This window comes from Ailuropoda melanoleuca, chromosome 4, assembly GCF_002007445.2.
Source record: "Ailuropoda melanoleuca isolate Jingjing chromosome 4, ASM200744v2, whole genome shotgun sequence".
Classification (NCBI taxonomy): domain Eukaryota; kingdom Metazoa; phylum Chordata; class Mammalia; order Carnivora; family Ursidae; genus Ailuropoda; species Ailuropoda melanoleuca.
In genome coordinates, this window is record NC_048221.1 from 22528058 (window position 1) to 22547940 (window position 19883).

At 45.6% G+C, this 19883-nt stretch overlaps 1 protein-coding gene across 1 annotated transcript in view; it reads left to right on the top strand.

Moving 5' to 3' along the window:
* The window catches only part of CACNA2D3 (calcium voltage-gated channel auxiliary subunit alpha2delta 3), a 488288-nt gene that overhangs the window by 267888 nt on the left and 200517 nt on the right, over positions 1–19883 (top strand). The window contains exons 11-13 of the mRNA XM_034658484.1: positions 7841–7912; positions 9190–9270; positions 18413–18487. Coding sequence (XP_034514375.1) covers positions 7841–7912; positions 9190–9270; positions 18413–18487 — 228 coding nt within the window. The remainder of the gene's footprint in view (positions 1–7840; positions 7913–9189; positions 9271–18412; positions 18488–19883) is intronic.

The window sequence follows — 19883 nt, forward strand, 5'->3', positions numbered from 1 at the left end:
CTCAACTCAGGGGACCGGCTGAAAAAGGTGTCCCCTACTCCTCCGCCATCTTAACCTCCCCCTCCCCCACTGCTACTTTGTTAATGCCTTATATTACTTAGGAGTCAGGCATCTTCCACAAATGTTGAAAGATGTCAGTGCAAATGAGAATCTAAACAATGGTCGATGTTCTTAAATTGTCTAAATTTTAAAAGGGTAGCAGTTCATCTGAGTAGTATCATAAAAGGCAGACAATTCATATTGCTTACATTGAAAGAACCAGCTCTTCAATTAAAAATAGCAATGCCTGCTTTTTCTAAACCTCTTACTATAAAGAACATCTAAAATACTAATAATCAAGCATAATATGTTTAACTCAGAATATAAAAACTTTACTCTCATAGCATTTTCATGTCAGAGTATTACCATAGCTTGTTTAAAGGACTATTTTGATCTTTATGCAAAAAGATTTGTTTGAATAGGATGATTATTATTATTTATTTTAGGGCATTAACATTCATTGCAAGCATGTGCCGTTTGGGTGATTTTATTTATAAAATGCTTTCTGTAGATGAAAATTCATGGGGATGTTCTTTTTATTAAAACGTTCAACTATACAGAGAAGAGATTTAAAAAAATCAAACATACACGCACAGATACACTACTAAAGGTGATTTAGAAATCTTTTGGTTTTATCACTGGAACAAACTATTCTTTCTTTCTCTTCTCATTTCAAAATGGCTTTTTAGGTTATTGAGCAAGTGTATTTTTAAATATGTGTACGTGTGTAAAGCCTCTCATTTAAAACTGACCACCATTGAAACAGCTAGTAAATTTCATGATTAGCACTCACAGCAGTGGAGATGTAAATGAGAGTAAAATTCAGAGTCCGATGCTGTTCACATCAGCCATGCAGATAATGCGGATACTGTGCACTGATACTTTTCAGGAATGAGATGCACCAATAGGCTTTAGTTTCCACATTTCTGCGGCTTGCACCTGTTCTTCTTCTGAGAGTGTCTGCCTCTCCAGCAAGAGGTACCTCCAGGACAGAAAGTTAAGACCCATAATTGAGTATGGTTTTTACTAGATTTTTTTCCCCTGATCTCTGTTCAATATTGAAGATAAAGGATGTTGGGATGAGGGAAGGAGTGGGAGAATTGGGGGAGGTGCCATAGACAGGAATCAAAAGGGTAGGGATAGAGGACTTTCTGGTCTGGGAATAGGAGGCAAGGTCTAGGGATTTGTTCCTGTGGAGGGTCTCTACATAGCCACATACTCTGCTCATATTCCCTTTTCCAGGTCTGTGTTTTCCTGCAGGCCTCCCTGGTGCTCTCACTAACACTTGTAGAGTGTTATTCCAGTGGCTTTCTACTGTCAACCCTCCCCTTGCCATGGAGTGTGAAAACTGAAGGACATGGCTGCCATCTGTTTCTATCTTTTTCCCATTGCCCCCATTATGTGCTACTGAAAGAATAGCCCTCAGGGATTCCCAGGTCATTGGTAAACTTAAGCTCATGGAGAGAGGAAAGATAAAACCTCCCCCTTCCTGCTCTCCCTTATCACGTTCTCAGATCCTGCGCACCTTAAAGAATCGATCTGCTTTCAAAATGTGTCCTGTTCTATTTAAAGATGTATACAGCTGTGTTTTTTTACCTCTTGGTACTAATTTTTTTCCTCTGTCAAGCTACAGGTTATTAACAGAACCATGAGTTTATATAGCCTATCTTTGCTTCCACTGGGTGGGGAACTAAGTGACATTGCCTGCCTTTTAAGTATGTTTTTATTGGTAAGGCTATGCTTTGGAAAAGGTTCATCTCCCAGGACTTTGTGCCTGCAATTCATCCCAACTGCCACTAGATGGTGGCAGTGTCTTTTCATGGTGTGCAGGTTGGCGTTCATGCCAGGTGTTGGAAGGAAGACACAGCAGAAACCCAGCTGTGTACTCACAAATTATGTACACATGTATAAAATATTTATGTATTATGGTATACATTTATATGATGTACTCCATTAACATAGGCAATATGTTGATTGACTTTAATAAGAAAAGAAAAACATATAAACATAAAAGGGGCAACGTAGAGAAGAAATGCAATCTTTGAGAAGAGTTAGTGAGTTGGCCTTTGTTCTTGGCTTAGAGCCATTCTCTTCCTGAGCTGAGTTCCCCACTTCTGCACAAATTTCTGTTTGAGCCCAAGCCTCCAGGGCTGAGCAGCGATGGCAGGAAGCTCTGCTGAAAACCACCTGTCAGCCCTCAAATGGGCTGTCAGCCATGCTGCCCTTACCTCGTTCTAATGCTATCTGAGGGCCCGGCTCCAACCCACCTCCTTTCTCAAGTGTTTGGCCCTCGCCCCCAGAGGCCTCCAGCTACAGGGGACACAGGTCCTGCCGCTGGTCCTGGCAAGCTTCCTGTGAGTGGACATGTGAGGGAGGCAACACAGCAGGTGTCTTTCTGAGGGGGAGGCTCCCCAGGCATCTCTGTAGCCACAACTGGTCACGATGTAACCCAGGCAGGGCCTGCACCCTGCCTCCGTTCCTGTCCCCCATCCTGTCCTCTCTCCTGGCAGGTTCCTGATTCTCTGTCAGAGCAGACCCCGGCTCTGCAACTTCTCACTCAGGCTCTTTTCTCAAAGCAGGCAAATATCTATTCGTCATGAAAAGTTTTACACAAAATCCTAATGACAGTAGTTTTGATGCCATCATAAAGAGTCCTCATTTCCCCCGGAATACTGCCCATTGCCATTCAGTATTTGGGTACTTTCGGGATACCTAAATTTCCACCCTTATGGAAAGGACACACAACCACTCATCTTAAGGCTGTTGGAACGTCTTCCCTTCGGCCTTTCTGGCCGTAGCAGTGCCTCCCCATGTGGGTTGTGCAAGGTACTTGAGAGCACCTCGATGGCTATCTAGCACTGCCTAGGTCATTTATGGTCAAGATGGGCGCTTGTGCAAGTCAGCATTCTTCTGTTAAGAGAGTCACAAATCCAGTCCACGTCATTTGGGCAAAAAGAAAAAAAACAACAAACATCGTCTCAAGGAACCCAATAATGGAAAACAGCATGGGTGGAGTTGAGCTTAGGGATGAAGGCATCCCAGGACTGGTTCCCTCCCTCCCTGTCCCCCTTCCTCATTCCCTCTCCCTCCTTCCATGCCTCTCCTTATCTCCCATCACACACACACACACACACACACACACACACACACACACTCACTTCTTCTGTCTCTGGGTTGACTTTATTTTCCCAGTCCCTTCTCTATGGGGAAAGAACTTGGTTGTCAGGATTACATTCTTCTAGTCATCTGTGAAGGGGAGTAGAGAGTTTTTCCTATTAGCTCCAGATGGCAAAAAAGAAAAAAACAAACAGGTGGCCTGGGTAGGGGGTGGTGTGTGTGTGTGTGTGTGTGTGTGTGTGTGGTGCCCCAGTTGGCTCTGCCTGAGTGTGATGCCCATAACATGCAGGATGGGAGAGGTTAGTTGCCAAGAGAACCTCGTGGAGGAAAAGGATGAAGAGGATTTCTCTAAAGAAAGGGGGTAATATTTGAAAAAAGGGGGAGAAGAAAAGTACTGGGCAGTTTTTAAAAATATGTCCCCCTTCATTGTTCCACTGATACGCATTCTGAAGTTTAAAGCAAATGGATGAAACTGCTCTGTGGCAGGGACCTCGTTCCTGCCGTCGTCACATTGGTTTTCAGGAACCATTCTGAATCTGTCATAAAAGCCCCGACAGATGCCAGTAACTCTTGGACGTGTTTCCTTTAGTCCAGGCTAGCCCCAAAGAAGCTGGGCCCTCTGCTCACGTGACTAGAGCCAGTGTGCTGCCCCAGCCAGCGTTTCTCCCTCTGCCCCATTGCCTATCTGTCTCCTCTGGGGGACTTGGGTTCCTGACGGGTAAGACCTCTGTGTCTTGCCTGGGTATCCTCCAGCCTTCCAGCACATGGCATGGGACTTGGCACGGATGCTGGTGCTCGAGGCATGTGTCCCCAGGGAATCAATGAATGATAACAACTAGCCCAGCGGCAACACTGATGGACCTCACTCTGGTGGTCATCCCATCTGGGGCCATACCGGAGAGCTGTCCACATGGCCAGCCGGTGCCCCTGGCAGGAAGCGAATCAAGCGTCAGGAGTAGGGCCCCGGGGCCACTGCAGGAACCTCACACATGAACCAAATGCATAGTCACACAAACTCACATGCGTGATTAGCTTGGGAAGCCGACAGGAAGCAGTCAATCTGTTGAGCAAGTTTGTGTTTTATAAACCAGATGTTCGGTATTATTATTCATCATTTCCTTTGATACCAGCACGGTCCCCATTATGTAGCATAGGAAATGAAGGATATGGAATAATATACACTTATTATACAAGAGAACACCACACCAAAGCACTTCGGGGGCCTGTTCAAAGTCTGGGCAAATGCAGTTGAATGGCAGTTCATTTTAGGGTTCCCACTTGGCCTTCAGTTAATAGGATTTTTCCCAGATGGCCCATGGTGACCTCCCTCTTCCATGCCTACCCTTTGGAACATGAATGTTGACTCCGTGTCTGGGTTTTTCTTGGAAGCCACGTGTATGAATCATGAGCAGCTCTTGCCTCAGCCGCCACTACAGGTTAGGGGGCCACAGAAAAGCAGGGACCCCCTAGCGTGTGGGGACAGAGGGTGTCGGCCGCAGTTGGCTCCATAGCTCCTGCGTGGTGGTCTGGACAAAATGCCTTTGCCACCGGCAGGAGCGCAGAATGCTTTCGATCGTAAAGTGCTCACAGTGCAAATTAACTTTCAAGCTGATGTTTCTTCTCCATGAAACGTTCAAGATTTGCAGAACCCAGATCCATGGAGACTGGGAGAGATGGAGCTGGTGGGTGCAGGAGAACAACGTAGGGTCACACGCTTGTGTTTCCAGGCCCCGCCAGCCGTCGTGGCCACACCAGTGAGCTGCGCACATCAAGAAGGTTTCAGGTTAAGGTTCTGGCCAAGCCAGTCCAGATCGGGGTCAGAACTGCCTGGGGAGAGATTAATGTCCTCCCAGCACTGAGCTCACTGCATTTCCTTTGTTTACCAGAGGCTGGTTAAAAAATGAGTACTTTCACTACACATGCAACATTATGGGGATTTTTTTTTTTTTTTTTTTTTTTTGGGTAAGGTAATGACGGGCCGTAATTACCTTTGGAATTAGCCTCTGAGTGACGTTGATACTATATGCCGGCTTAATATTTGGAAGTTTCCCATGATCTTCTGTCTGTGCCAGAACGATTACCAGTGACTTATAACTGATTCTTACTGGTTGCAGGAAAAAGCTTCATTTCTCATTATTGTCAGTGCTATGTTTTGATTTCATCCATGATATATGTTGGCATCGCTTGAAATTTTGATTTGAGTTGCAAAGTGGAAGTTGCCTGGGGTTATGGATCCGCTCAAATCACTTTTCTGTATAGCATTGAGGATTTGTCAAGTAGTCGGGATGTGGGGAGATCTCTGATCCTAAGAGAGGTGTTAACTGTGGGTTGGTTCTGCCTTTGAAAATGGCTTTCCATACCCCCGTGGTGGCCATAGGATACTTTAAGTATTTTTATCAAGATGTTGGAAACCATGTCTTCACAAACTGTCATTATCATCTCATGGTTAATATTATTTAGTTATTAAAATTATGATGTAGTGGTAAGTTTGTTGTCCATTCTCACACCCAAATTAGGCTGCTCTGAATAACAGATTACATGATTACCATGTGTATCAGTCAGGGCTCTCCAGAGGAAGAGAAGCTTAGGGGATAGATACACTTCTTCCCTATCTGTAGGATATATATCGTATCTATGGAGTGGGGCAGAGAGAGGGATTGATTGTAAGGAATTGCCTTGCACAGTTGTGGGAGCTGACACATCTGAAATCTGTAGGGTGGGTTGGCAGGCTGGAAGGTCTAGCAGGAGGGGGTGAAGGCAATTGGGAAGCAGAATTCCTTCTTCCTTCAGGGACCTGTTTTTTTCTCCTAAAGCCTTGAACTGATAGGAGGAGACATACCCACATTGTGCAGCCCGTCTGCTTTATCAAAGGTTGCTTATTTAAATGTGAATCACATCTGGAAAGATACAGTCACACCAGTGTTAAGATTGGTGTTTGATCAAAACATTGGGCACCATGGCCTGGACAAGTTGACACATAAAATTAACCTTCACACCATAAATTCCCAGCCCTTGACTGAACGTGTGATTCTTGCCTCATCTTGTTAGGGAGGAATACAGGTCCCACTTGACAGAGATGGCTAAAACATGACCCCATCTGTCTCTCGTAGGAGCCCTTCCCTATGCCTACAAGCTTCTTTTTAGCTATCATGAGTATTGATGGTAGAAAGGATTGCCCTATAATGATGCTCCTTGAATTTTAATATGCATACTAATTATTAAAATGTCTAGAGTTGGGTTCAGTCATGCTGCTGTTCTATGAACCACATTACAAGTAGTGAGGCTCAGTAGCTTGAAGAATCTATTGAAAGAACAAGATGGGTGGAAGATGGACTGAGTTTGATGACCTTTTCTTTTCTCAAAAGGCCAGCCAGTCCATGGAGACCTCAGTCCATGGGCGTCCTTAGGTTTTAGATCTTCTCTTTAAAATGCCTCTTCCCAAGGAGATTGAGGGAAAAATACCTGGTTTTTCTATGGAACTAAAGCTATGGAGATGTACTCACCCATCAGAAAACACTATAGACTGAAGATATTGGATTCTTGTTCACAGATGGCTTCATGTGAGGCTAGAATGGGCCGTGAAACTAGAAAGGATCTTTCTCCCACCAAACTTGCCATGGTAACTTTGGTCCCTGTCAGAAATGTCACATGCCTTGGTCTCACTCTGGACTCTGCTACTTACTAGCCACATGACCTTGCAGGCATGGAAAAGAAGCCAACATCCTTTGAGCATGTCCTCATGCCAGGCACCGTGCTGGGCAGTTTCACATTTTATCTTCATGGTAACAATGCTGGGGGATAATTGGCATTATTTCCTATGAGGATGTGGAGGCTTAACAAATACAGTTAATAAAGATTCAAAGCTGAGAATTAAAACCAGGGTTGTCTTGGACCCAAGCCTACTGTGGTTCAGGACTCTGTTTCCCCATTTGTTTTGGGGGCAGGGTAGGGTTCCTGCCTGTCTCCAAACACTGTGTGAAAAACAGATGTGATTCTGGGTCTCAATGCATTGTATACAATTCAGATGGTCCCAGAAGCGTATTGTTTGCCCTCCTTCAAGGGTTGTTATTCCTGGAGAAAAGTTTAGCTTCTTAGCAGTGATTTTAGGGATCAGGTGATAAAGTTATTTGTTGTGTTTTGTTTTTGTTTTGTTTCCTGTCTGGGACTGGCACACAGAGACATGTAGAGGTACCAAAAAGCCTTGACTCAGCTACCTTGAGGAGAATAAATGATTCCAGATTCCATTGTTTCCTGCAGGGGCAACTCATAAAACCCCTTATGCTCATGTTTTCTGATCCTCAATTTTCAGATTAAGGAGAAGCATTCATATTGCACATAAATGTCTGCAAAGTAAAAGGGTAAAATCAATCTGTGGTCATAAAACAAAGTGAATCACGAAGATCCAAAGCAGGCTTTCTTTGAACCCAATGGCTGAATGCAGTAACAGATCAGCTGGACTGACTGACAGCAACTGACTTGGTTTCCCCAGCCACGGACTGGGATCCTTATCTGCTAGTCAGAGTAGAGGGACATTGCACTCTCTTCTAGGCTGCTTGCCTAAGTGGGCAGTGGTCCATTCCTAATGGCCCTGGTCAGGAAAGGATGAGATGGTTGAGGGCCATGGCTGGCAGCCATCTGTGGTTAACAGATCATTCCCAGGTAACTGACTTCTCTCTCCATCCAGCTTGCCGATGATCAGGGCCTTGTCCTGATGACCACGGTCGCCATGCCTGTGTTTAGTAAGCAGAATGAAACCGTGAGTACAGCAGCTGTGTTCCTGCGTGATGCTAGGAGGGTTGCCATCTCAGACACCCTCTGACTCAAGCTCTGGTGACCTTTCTTTATTTATACTAAGTAAGAATAGGAGGTCTATCACTTTTCCTCACTTTTAATTCTGCTGTTAGAATCACAACATCAAGAATAGACAAGAGGACTTCCGGCAGATGTCATGTGACAGTATGCAGCACTTCTCCCAAAATTAGGTGTGAAATGACCAGAGGAAGGCAAAAGCCAGAGAGAATCCTGGTGTGTGGTGCGATGACCCCTTCCCAATGCATAGTGACCAGCCTTGCGTTAGTTTCCTTGGGCTGTGGTACCAGAGGGCCACAAATGGGGAGAATTAAAACAATAGAAATTTATTCTCACAATTCTGGAGTCTAGAAGCCCCAAATCATGGCGTTGGTAGGGCTGTGCTTCCTCAGAAGGATCTAGAAGGTCCTTCCAGTGCCCAGATGTTCCTCGGTTTGAGGCAGCTCTGCCTCCCTCTCCATGTGGCCTTCTTCTGTCATGGGTCTCTGTGTCCTCTTCTAAGGATGCCGTTGTTGGATACAGGGTCCATCCTAAATCCAGGATGGTTTTGCCTTGAAGTGATCACACCCTATTTCTAAAAAGAGTCACCTTCTGAGGTTCCAGGTGGATTTGACCTGGAGGGAAACAATGGGTGATAGCAATTTGTGTCTTTTTCTGGGAGGTCTTTCTGACCCTGACAGTTTCAACACATGCTGACTTTGGAAACTGGGACCCTCCCTGGAGGCCTATTCCTTCACCTTGGTCCTTGGTTCCAACATGCTACTAAAATTGTGAGGGTTATTCCATCTTTCCTGGGCACCAGATGACAGTGCAAATTGAGAGAGCAGTTATGTTAAGTCTTTCCTGGAGAAAGCTTCTGTAAATTAACTGGTTAATGCTCACAGCCCTTAGCTGCTAAAACTTTTGTGTTTCTTCATATTAATTATGAATTTTCAGGAGGGAGAAGAGATGTCTGTTAGGACATCTTGGTATGGGTGTGTGTGGAAAGGTACTGTCGTGAGCGTTTGGCCTAAGAAGCTACCATTCTTGTCTAGCAATATTTGGGGGTGGGAGTGGGGGATAGAAAAGGGGCCTTGTAGATATCTGGGTTAATCTTCAATCTCTAGAAGCTTTGAGAAGGCACCAGACAATGATCTGTGGTGTGTTGGCTTCTCATTCAATTCTATTCCTTCCACCAAAGTAACTCATTATTGTTTTTGTTGCTTACTGTTTGTTTTTCAACAGAGATCGAAGGGCATTCTTCTGGGTGTGGTCGGCACTGATGTCCCAGTGAAAGAGCTTCTGAAGACCATTCCCAAATACAAGGTAATGCTTCACCTAATAGTCAAGGGCTAAGTGTCTAAGATACTTTCACTACCTGCCGTAGTGGTAATGAACTCTACTCTCTTTCTGGTAGGCACTTCTTTCTTCTTCTTCCTCTTCTTCTTTTTTTTTTTTTAAATAAGAATAGTAAGAGTTCGGGCAGATCTGAGTAGGTCTACATGTGCTGCCCAGGTTTTTATGGGTCCATGGGAGTCTATATGTTTATGCGGGTCTATACCAGTCCCATGTCTCTGATGGTCTTCTAAACCAGTCCTAACTCACCCCAATCTGAGGATCCCTGAAAATATGTTACTTCTTAGCAGGAACCCAATGAGGCACAAAGAGAAATGGTCTCTGACTCTATTGCTTGAGTCTTCCCTCTATCTTGGAAGGTAATGGTGTACATACAAATTAATACTCTTTTCCAAATTCTAAATTAAAATCCACTAAGAAAATCATCAGTTTCTTTTTTTTTTTTTAAACTCTGGGGTAATCGAGGGAGTGGAGTAGGTAATTTGAAACAAAGAGGACACAGCAAGCCTTAGTGGGCCACTGCTTTGGGAGCCTAGACCAGCATAAGAGCGTTGCAAGGAGAAGGAGCACAGATGGAAGGGCCTCAGAAACGGGGTGGACATGCCAGGACCCTGCCCTGTGTGCGAGGCCGGCCCTGCATCGGGGAGAGAGGAAGGCCCCGCTTGCTCCTTTATCTGGCCCACGCTGCATTCCCGGCACTCTGTTCCCAGCACTGTTCCTTCAGTTCATTTAGTTCTTCTGCACTTGGGGACAGAGGTGGCTCTCGTGGGCCACCCCAGTGCCACCCTCAGCCAAGCCTGACTCTGTCCCCGTAAGAACAGGCATCCCCAGCTCCAGGTGACTTCTCAGCTGTCTGCCAACTGGAGTCTGCCCCATCTGGGGCCGGCGGGCCCCACAGAAGCATCCGCCTGAAGCAGATGGATGGCACCGGCCCTGGGCTGATGGCAGAGGGGTGGCAAGTCTCCACGAAGGTGACTGGTGGCTGTCACCATCTTGGGGTCCACGAGGATGACATTAATTGGTCCTTATGTCCTCTGGCTGCTCAAGGTACACGGCCATGGTTAGATCAGCACTTTAGTGAAATCAGAGCAATGGACATACCACAGGCCTGGTTTCCACCACAGCCAGGCTCCACGCTCCATGTCCTCTCGAGCCATGTTGTCCTAACTGAGCCTTTGCTTGCCACCATCAAGCAGCACTGCCCTGTCCTTGGACCACCTGCACCTTAATGAGCTCCCCTAACCCCAGCCTGCACAATCACATGTGAAATCATAAGTTGAGATGTGATCATTATATTTTTCTGATACACAAGTTAGCCGTGTAGAGTGACATGACCTTTTAAAAAGTTGACCCAGAGAGACCCTGAAATCCATATAGAAAACTCTCAGTTGTTCCCTGTGGCAGCTCCATGAAGAAAGTCCCTTGGTATGGTGACTAACATAATATAATAAAAAAATATTATTAAAATAAAAAAAAAATAAGACAGTCCCTTGAAGCCCCCCTGCAACAGTGTAGAACTGCCCGAGAGCTGTCTCTGTGTGTGTGCAGGCGTGGGATTGCAGGGGAGGCGTGCAGAGAGCAGCCCAGCTCCCATCCTGAGAGGCATTCATTGGACTGCCATGGTTCCCCTGACTGCACAAGGGTTGAAACGACACCCGTGCCCTCTTCCCCCAACAGCAGGCAGATTGGCTTGCACATCTCTTCTTTGGCCCACTCTTGGATGGACAAGGACTCCCTTTGCCCCCATCTGGAGGCAGGCAAGTTCCTTTGGGCCAGGAATCTGAGTTGGTTGACTGGCTACCAGGGTCCCCTCCCTTACCACCTCCTTCCCTGACATGCTGAGCCTGATTCGCCACACTTGGGAGGGGCTCATGGACCTTCTTGGGCCTCAGCAGGAGGAAGACAGTGTTAGTGCTCTGGGGACAGATTCACCAGGATCCCAGCTCCATCACTGAGTGGACAAGTCTCTGTAACCCTTAGTTTTTCTGTCCAGTGGTGATAACAATACAACCTGCTCATAGACTGGCATGAAGACTTGACCGTTATCCTGAATTGGGAACAATGGTGACACACCGGTCAAGGGGGTGGGTATGACCCACGGCCTCCTGCCCTCTTCTGTGTGGGAGGCTGCCAGCGTGGTGCTGTTGATACGTGTCTCATGCCAGGTTCAGGCACCTGTGGGCTCACATCCGCTGAACCCGCACTAAACTAGAATGCCCAACCAAACACCGTGTGACCCAAATCACTAGGTGACCCTCCTCTGGGATCCTTTGCCACCTTTAAAAATGGGGATTTCCACGAATTTTGAAAGACGTGAGGAAAGGCTTATAATACAAGGTCATATGCTGTAGGCAGTTGACAACAAGGACAGGCTTACCTTTGCACAGAGAGTCAGGACGAGAGCAAGCCAATGGCTCAGCCCGTCACCAGGCATCACGGCAAACTCTTATCTGAGAAAGTTAGCTGAGTGGCTGCAGCCAAATCGGGTCATCTCTCAGCGGGTTGGATGCAAAGTGAGAGATGCTTAGAATGGCTGTTTACAAAAACACCGTTCTGTGCTACCGGACGGGGTCTTGCGGTGCAGGGTTGGCAGATAACATCTGCCAGGACTCGGCACTGTGCCAAGTGCATGACCCACTTCATGGTACCAGTTGCCCCTTAGGTAAGAGCAGAGCTGTTGTGTCCATTCTGCGCCTGAGGAAACTCAGGTTCATGGGGCTTCTGTCCACAGAGCTCAGGGCCACATCAGTAGGAAGTGCTGAGTGTGATTTGAGCCAGGTCTGTGTAACTCCTAGACCCGTGAGCTTAAGGAATACCTGAGCCATTCATGTAACCCTTTGTGATCTTTTGCCATGCTTAGGTACCATCTGTACCATTATTTACGTAATAGTTCATTTGCAAATCAACTCAAAACTTTCTTCACTGAACTAAATTTTAATGGGAAGCACCATAGCACTATTTTCAAAGAAAAGCCAGTGTCATCAGACACTCTAGAAGAATTGTGAAAAAAAAGAATTAAAGAAATAGTATTAAATGATTGATAATTTAAGGTTCCGAACTTGAGGTCTGTTCTTTCTTTTTTAGTGTAATATGAAAGGCAAGTGTTAAAGATATACTAAGTGGAAACTTTCTTTTTCTTCTAACTGGAAGGACAGAAGAAATTTAAAAAGAGCTGGCTCTCACTAGTGATCCTGGCTAGTAAATTCAATACCAGGTCCATATGCCACCTAAAATCATCTTGCTCAACACTCTTTTGTTTTGTTTTGTTTTGTTTTGTTTTGTTTTGAGAAAATAAAACAGTGCATGGGAAGATGATGGACAGCTGAGGTGTGAGCACCATGGGGATCGTTCAGCCTGGGGCAATGGGCACCCCTGCCTTCTGGAGCTCCTCTCAGCATGGACACCACACCATGGCCACCATCCAGAAACCCAGGGCCACCCCTACATAATGGCCCAGGCATCTCAGAGTCCCCAGAAGGCCTGACTCTTCCCAGTACTTTCTGTCTGGCCCTTAATACCTGCTCCACCCCTTGGCGAAGAAACATCTTTGAACAAGCAAGCCATGTCTGTTCCCATATGCTGATGCCATTTAGCTGATAAAATTAGAAAGCCACCTTCATCACAAGAGGAACTGAACTCTAAGCTAAAATCAGGTGTCCAGGCTCCCCAAAGGTGGCCTCTTTAGCAAAAACAAAACAAAACAAAACAAAACACAAAACACGAAAACAAACAACAACAACAAAAAAAAAAACCCACTCCTCTTGGGTTAACTGAAATGACAAAGGCCCTCTGCCCTCCTGGGCCTCTGACAACCCCCTTCATCTACCACCAAGGCTTCTACGGTTGGGAGTTAAGTTTCCAGAGGCATGATAGGACAGCTGGCTGATCCTGACCCACATAGTCAAATGTTGGAAACTGTGTTGCTCCCTCAGGGACTGAAAGCCATGGGAACGAGGGAAGGATTTGAGGCCCCTAAAGATAGTGGACCTTGCTTTTATTGAAATCCCCAAACCCAGATGCCCAGAATTACTGACTCAGGGTTGAAGGAAGGGCAGCCCATCTTTAGAAAATGTTTCCAAGCATTTCTTAAGCCTCTTATTTCCTATGAGATGATGTAGAAACCCAAGTACAGGGCCCCTACTGGATAGATGCCCGACAATCCAGACAGTAGGAACATGATAGGGAAGTGATAATGATGGCCCTGCGCGTCTGTCTGTCCTGAGTTTCCTCTACGGCAACGTGCTGAGCTCTTTACAGCATTGTCTCCCTTAATCATAGGTGGATGCTGCCATCCCCCCCCCCCATTTATAGCTAAGGAAACTGAGGCACCCAAAGCTTAAATAGAGTGCCAGGTCTCACAATTAGCAAGCCAGGATTTTAGCCGCTGTTACCCTGAAGCCATTAGGAACAATAAATGGCAGTAATAATAGTAGCAGTTGAAATGAGAGTTAAAATACTAAAAATAATATGAGTTAAAATAAAATAAGACAATAAAATATTCATTGAGCTTTTTACTGTGTGTTTGGTATGGTAAAAGGGCATTAAAGGCCCATTCCCATTGAATCATGACTATGTTCCCCTGAAGTGGGTATCGCTCGGCTCCATTCTTAGTTGAGGATACTTAAAATAACTCTCTCAACATAACTCAGCTAATCAAAGATGAGTGCAATAGTCTAACCACAGAATAGAGGAAGATTGGCTGCAGAAAATTCACCAGCAGAGCCTGAAGTAGAGACCTTTCTGCTGCGCGCTTTCCCAAGGCTCAGGCTGGGAAGTGGGGACACGGGTATGACCTACCTGAACTTGAGTCGGCCCTCCTCTGGGTCCTACAGCGAGACTTGGAAAAGCGGGTGCATGTCAGCCAGGACAGCCACAGCTGAACAGGCTTCTCTCATCCAGGAGAGGAGAGCTCCAGGGACCAGAGTGTGGATCACACCTTTTCCTCCTGATTAACACCTTGTAAAGATGAGTCCACTCTTGGCTCTTGGGGTTTTCCAGAAGATAGAATTCTTTCTTTTCCCTTAGCTTCGTAGATTTTCCCACAAGCAATCAGACTTCCTGTAATTTTTATTAAGAATTCCAGACACCCCAGCAATAACTTCCAGACACCACAGCCTCTGTTAACATAATGAGCCATTTTATAATTGGGTTCACTTCATTAGCCCAAAGGCTCTGCACTTGGGAGGGAAGCACCTCCTTCCCTGGGGTGTTGGACCACGAGGCTCCCAGCCTCCAGGAAGCATGCTTCAGGACGAGGGCCCTTTTGGCAGCCCCAAGTGCTGGAAGGCCTTGTGTCTTGTTTGTTCCTATTACTCCATGGGACTGCACGGTAGAATGGACAGGAAGACTGGTTCTAGTTCAGATGAAACAAAAATTAGAGATTTCATCGGGATACTGACGTGTGGCCAACAACAAATGTTGGGCATTGTCTTGCTGTAAGCTTTTGGTTTTCTGAGAGGTTCATCCACAGAATGTTTTGAGGCTTACTCAGGATTTCTCTTCTTACATCTCCATTAGGTTATGTCCACACGCGCATTGTGATGTTTTGTTCTCCTGGGAAGGACGTTAGCCAGATAGCTTCTGAATGTCAGGATGACTTTCTCAGGTACAGCCTTGCCGAGGACCCGCTGTGCACCTGCCATGGCACATCATCTTCCCCTTTTCGGCTCATTTGTAATACTTACTTTAGTTCAAACTTTAAAGATGAACTGGACAATATTTGGGCAAAGTGATGAATGTCTTAAGTACTCACGAACCTTACTGGAGCACCTGCCATGTGCCAGATGTTGTGCGAGGGGCTAGGGAAGTCAAAGATGAGTGAGATGCTCTGTGCCCACAAAGAGCCCATGGTGATGGGGGAGGCACTGCCTCATCGAGAACGAGGCAGAGGAGAGAAAGAACCAACTAGGGCTGAGAGGCAGAGAAGTAGGTGTCCCATTTTCATGCATTAGGGTGAAGATAGTAGTGCAAAAATTCCCTGGGTTCTATGGAAACATGGTGTGGAAGGGATGGAGCAATGGGGAGAGTCAGGAGAGACTTTTTGTAGGACACAATCCTGAGGCTCGGCTTCTAGCATGGCCAAGAATTAGCCGGGGAAGATGGGAAGGAGAGGGTGCTCTAGACAGCTGCCATATATGAGTAAAGGTATAGGTAGAAGAGAAGAGTACAAAGGGGTTGTTGTCACTGCCTTGTGCCCTAAGAGGCAATGTGTGAAAGGAGGTGGAGATGGGTACTTAGGGAGGGACCAGGCCCCAGGAGACCTGACGGATTGCCCTATGGATTTTATCTTACACGTGAAAGAGATCTTTAGTGAGTTTTATACAGGGGAGCTACAGGGTCACAGTTGTTTTTGACCTTGATCATTGTGGAGGATGGCTTTGTTGGGACCTCTGAGGCAGGAAGAACAGTTAGGACCATTGTGGAAATCTGTTACATTAAATCTACATGGATGGCGGGGTGGGGAAGCAGCAATGAATCTGAGTAATTTTTGCGAGAAAAAGCAGTGATTACTTGGATCAAGAAGTTGGAGATGAAAGAAAGAAAGAAGTCTAAGACTGATGCTCTAGTTTCTAACTTAGGAGTCTGGGGGGTTGGGTGGTGCATCCATATATAGAGAGAGGAGCAGAAAGAACAGCACCCACATGTTGGGCTGGGTGAATCTGAGGCACCTGGGGGATGTCCAGGTAGAGATGCCCAACACACAGTTGGACACTTGGACCTGCCAATGAGGGGAGAGGCCATCGCTGGAGCACAGACCCAGGGATCCGCAGCAGCCAGGTGCTTGCTGAAGTTTACTGGGGGAGAGAGCTAAAGCAGACAAGGGGCCCTGGGGGTAAAAGCTTGGGGGAAAAGAGTGCTTGAGGATGGGCAGAAGGTGAGGATCCTATGAAGAGGAGGATACCTGGGTGTATGGGGCCTGGAAGCAGAGGGAATAGAGTGTCGGGACAGAGGGCAGTTGGCCCATTGAATTGGGAAGATTCAAGAGAGCTTTCTGTAGTGTGTGACCAGCCATCAGGTGACCACTGGCCACAGTAGAGGAGGGAGTTCTGTTCTGGTGGCGTCTTGGTGGGGGGCAGGGGCACAGCAAAGGCACATTCCAGAAGAGGCACCGATGGGCAATGAGGAGGCGAGGATAGTGGTTGGACAGTGAGTGGAGGACACTAGGTGAGAAGTCAGCTCAGCCTTTGCCTTCTAGGGGAGGGAGCAGGGTTTAGGTCAGCTGTGTGGGTTCTGCGTTCAAGTCCCTTCCCTTCATTGTTCCCAGTTACTCCTTTTCTGCTTTCTCTGTTTCCTGTTCTTCCCTCCATCCCAACCGCCAGTTTGACCACGTGGTTTGACCTTGGCCATCACGGAACCTTATATTCAGGTGGGGAAGCAGTCAAAGGCCTTGCTTGACAGACACCTTGATTCCCTGTAATCAACCTCACAACTGAGAGTTGCCAGTTTGATTAGTACTGTACAAGAAAGTAGAGTTTAGAGAGCGCATACAAGGAGTTCCGCCTTCTTCTGAGTATTACTTCCCCACAAGCAAAGCGAGAACTGAAGTAAGGTGCGTTAGAAGGCGCTGAATATGTTAGCTGACTATAAAATATCACTTGTTTGGTCGAAGTTTGAGTTTGCATTTCCGATCAAATACCACTTTTGCCTTTCATGGAAAAAAGTCAAACTCTCTGAGTCCTTTTTGACCCCTCGAGTCTGTATTAAACTGGGACATAATAATGGTAATTAATGCAGTGTTGACTGTGTCTGACATTTTTCCAAGAGACAAGATGAAAGAGACGATATACATCTCAAAGGATAGGAAATCTCTGGTTTATCTTTCACAGCATAATGAAATATACTTTATCATTAGAGTCTTGTAGAATCTTATTAAGACTTGTGCAAGGTAACTCCAGTAGAAAATGTCTGTTGCCCTTGACAACCACATGCATATTTGCTTTATGTAATGCAAGGGAAACTTTTAATTGTCGGTGTTAAATTCTCTGAAGTTAATTCCACATCACCTTGACGTTAAGCTAACAAGCAGACAGGGTCATTCTTGGTTTGTAAACTCTGTTGTCTGGATCATTTAATAGTATCATATTCAAGAATGTGAGTGGCAGAGAATTTGAAAGAAAAGGAACAGTGAGGGCTCAGAACTATGAAATAACTTGTCGGAAAAAATAGAGGGTTGTGTTTTTTTTCCCCCTCTCCCCTTTCACTACTCTGGCAAAGTGGGTTACATTTTCTTTCTTCAGAGAGAGATCAGTATGGGTTTTATGCCAAGGGCCATTTTAATACATGAATGATTTGTAGGTAAATTTATTGTAGCCAATGGGTGCAGTCAACTGTGTAATAGAAATATTGTCAAAAAGCCGGGATTATTATTTAAATAAGTGCAGTGTTAAATTTGATTACATACTTTTTAAAGCTAATAAAACATTTCATTGCTCTCAAACTATTTCCCATAGTCCCATTTAGTCAGAAAACATAAATTAAGTGAGGCTCTGCATAGAAAATGACCCAGGCTTTGTGTCGATGGAAGCATGCATGGAAAAGCTTGGCAGCCTCCAAATTTAAAGATGAAAGGATATAAAAGGGGTTGGCAGGCTCCTGGCTGGGCTGGTGGGGACACTTTTATCCTTGAAGAATTATGGAAAATGACTGCCTTGTGCATGCGTGAGATGGCCCCTGTAGGTATGGACTTGTGGGAAGTCTAGACGGGAATCAGAGGTCTTCTCTTTGCTTTCCTTATCACGGGGAGATGGAAGACACCCAGGCTGATAAAACTCTGTCTGCTTCAATAGACGATCTTACCAGAAACGTTAGCTACTTTCTTTAAAAAAAAAAAAAGTTTTTGTTTTAAATAAATCAAAGTAAGGCCCTTGGACACCAACATGGGGATGTGACATTTTAAATTGTGTTATTTGCTGAGCTTATCCTGTGACAGGTCTTCATTTCTACCAAATGTCAAGGATCAACGCCTTGCATTCATTTTAATGAAATATTGTGCTGATAAGGGTTATGAATGCCACGTTTAAGCTGTAAATTGCTAAATGTCGGCCTGCTTTATGCTTTGTGAATTCACCAGGGGGCTAGCTAATGAAGGTTTCTTTCTCACTTCTTCTTACAGTTAGGGATTCACGGTTATGCCTTTGCAATCACAAATAATGGATATATCCTGACGCATCCAGAACTCAGACCACTGGTAAGAGAAATGCCTATTTCTATGTTTCTCCTTTTATGATTTTAAGAGATTGTCTTCGGTTCTACAGTGATGACACTTTGCAGCAATGTTTACTTTGAAAGTTCAGTTTATAGTATTTTGACACATAATACCTAAGTGATGTAGGATAAATATACTTACTATCATTCTTTTATATATGTTAATATATATTTATATGCATTTCTTTATTTCACATCTGCCAACACATGCAAAAAAAATTTTAACTCTAGATATTTAAACCCATCATAATGGGTACCTTTTTATTTTTATTTATTTTTTTTTAAAGATTTTATTTATTTATTCGACAGAGATAGAGACAGCCAGCGAGAGAGGGAACACAAGCAGGGGGAGTGGGAGAGGAAGAAGCAGGCTCATAGCAGAGGAGCCTGATGTGGGGCTCGATCCCATAACGCTGGGATCACGCCCTGAGCCGAAGGCAGATGCTTAACCGCTGTGCCACCCAGGCGCCCCAATGGGTACCTTTTTATAACAAATGATCTCTCACACTCCACGGAGACCCACTTACTGCAAGTTACATTGGACACAACAAATTAGACCCAGGATCCCTGGAAATTCATTACAGTGGGATTTGCCCCTGAATTCTGTGATGTAAGCTCAGTGCCTCCTCTGTGGATAATATTCAACAATACCTTTTTTGTTTAATTTGAACAGTGGTGATTTTCTCCATCCCCTGCCTAAGCCATATCCAGTCGCATTGTTTGGTGACCCGATGTGTAAACCATTTTCCTTCTGAAGTGAGTGGGGTCAGGCCAGATCCAGGACGGCCCATGGTGTCCTGGTCCACCCTGCACCCTGGGAAGAGGCTGCCTGGAGCACTGTGTTGAGGAGTCCGAGGCACAGCCAGGCTGGTTGGGTGGGAGGCACCGGCCTGCTGACAGTCTCCGCTGTGGATTCTGGAGGGGCATTGGCGGTGAGCGTGTTTGCGGCCTCTGGACTACTTGCAACATGTTGAAAGAAGGACAACCCTTTGGGTTTGAGTGTGTTAGCTGATTTTACAGAAGATATAAAATCGTAAAAAATAATATTGTACACTCTGCTTTTGAGAGTTAAGAAAGTATAGGTGGTTTTCTATGGCCACACACACCTGTGTCTGCTTGAACCCACCCACCCCACACATTCTGGTTTCTTTCATCATGGTCAGAAAATAGTGGCTCAGGGTCTGCCGGGCAAATGTTTGCTGGTGCACCATAGCAGGGGCCGGTTTGCTTCAAGTGTGGATCATTGTCTAGAAAGAGCTCATGTTTGAACGGCATCATATCCAGCTTTGCTCTAATCGCCCTGGTATTAATGGACTCGTGGCCACATCATGTGGATCCCATATGCGTGCTCTAAGATGGGACTTATGGTACTATTTGAT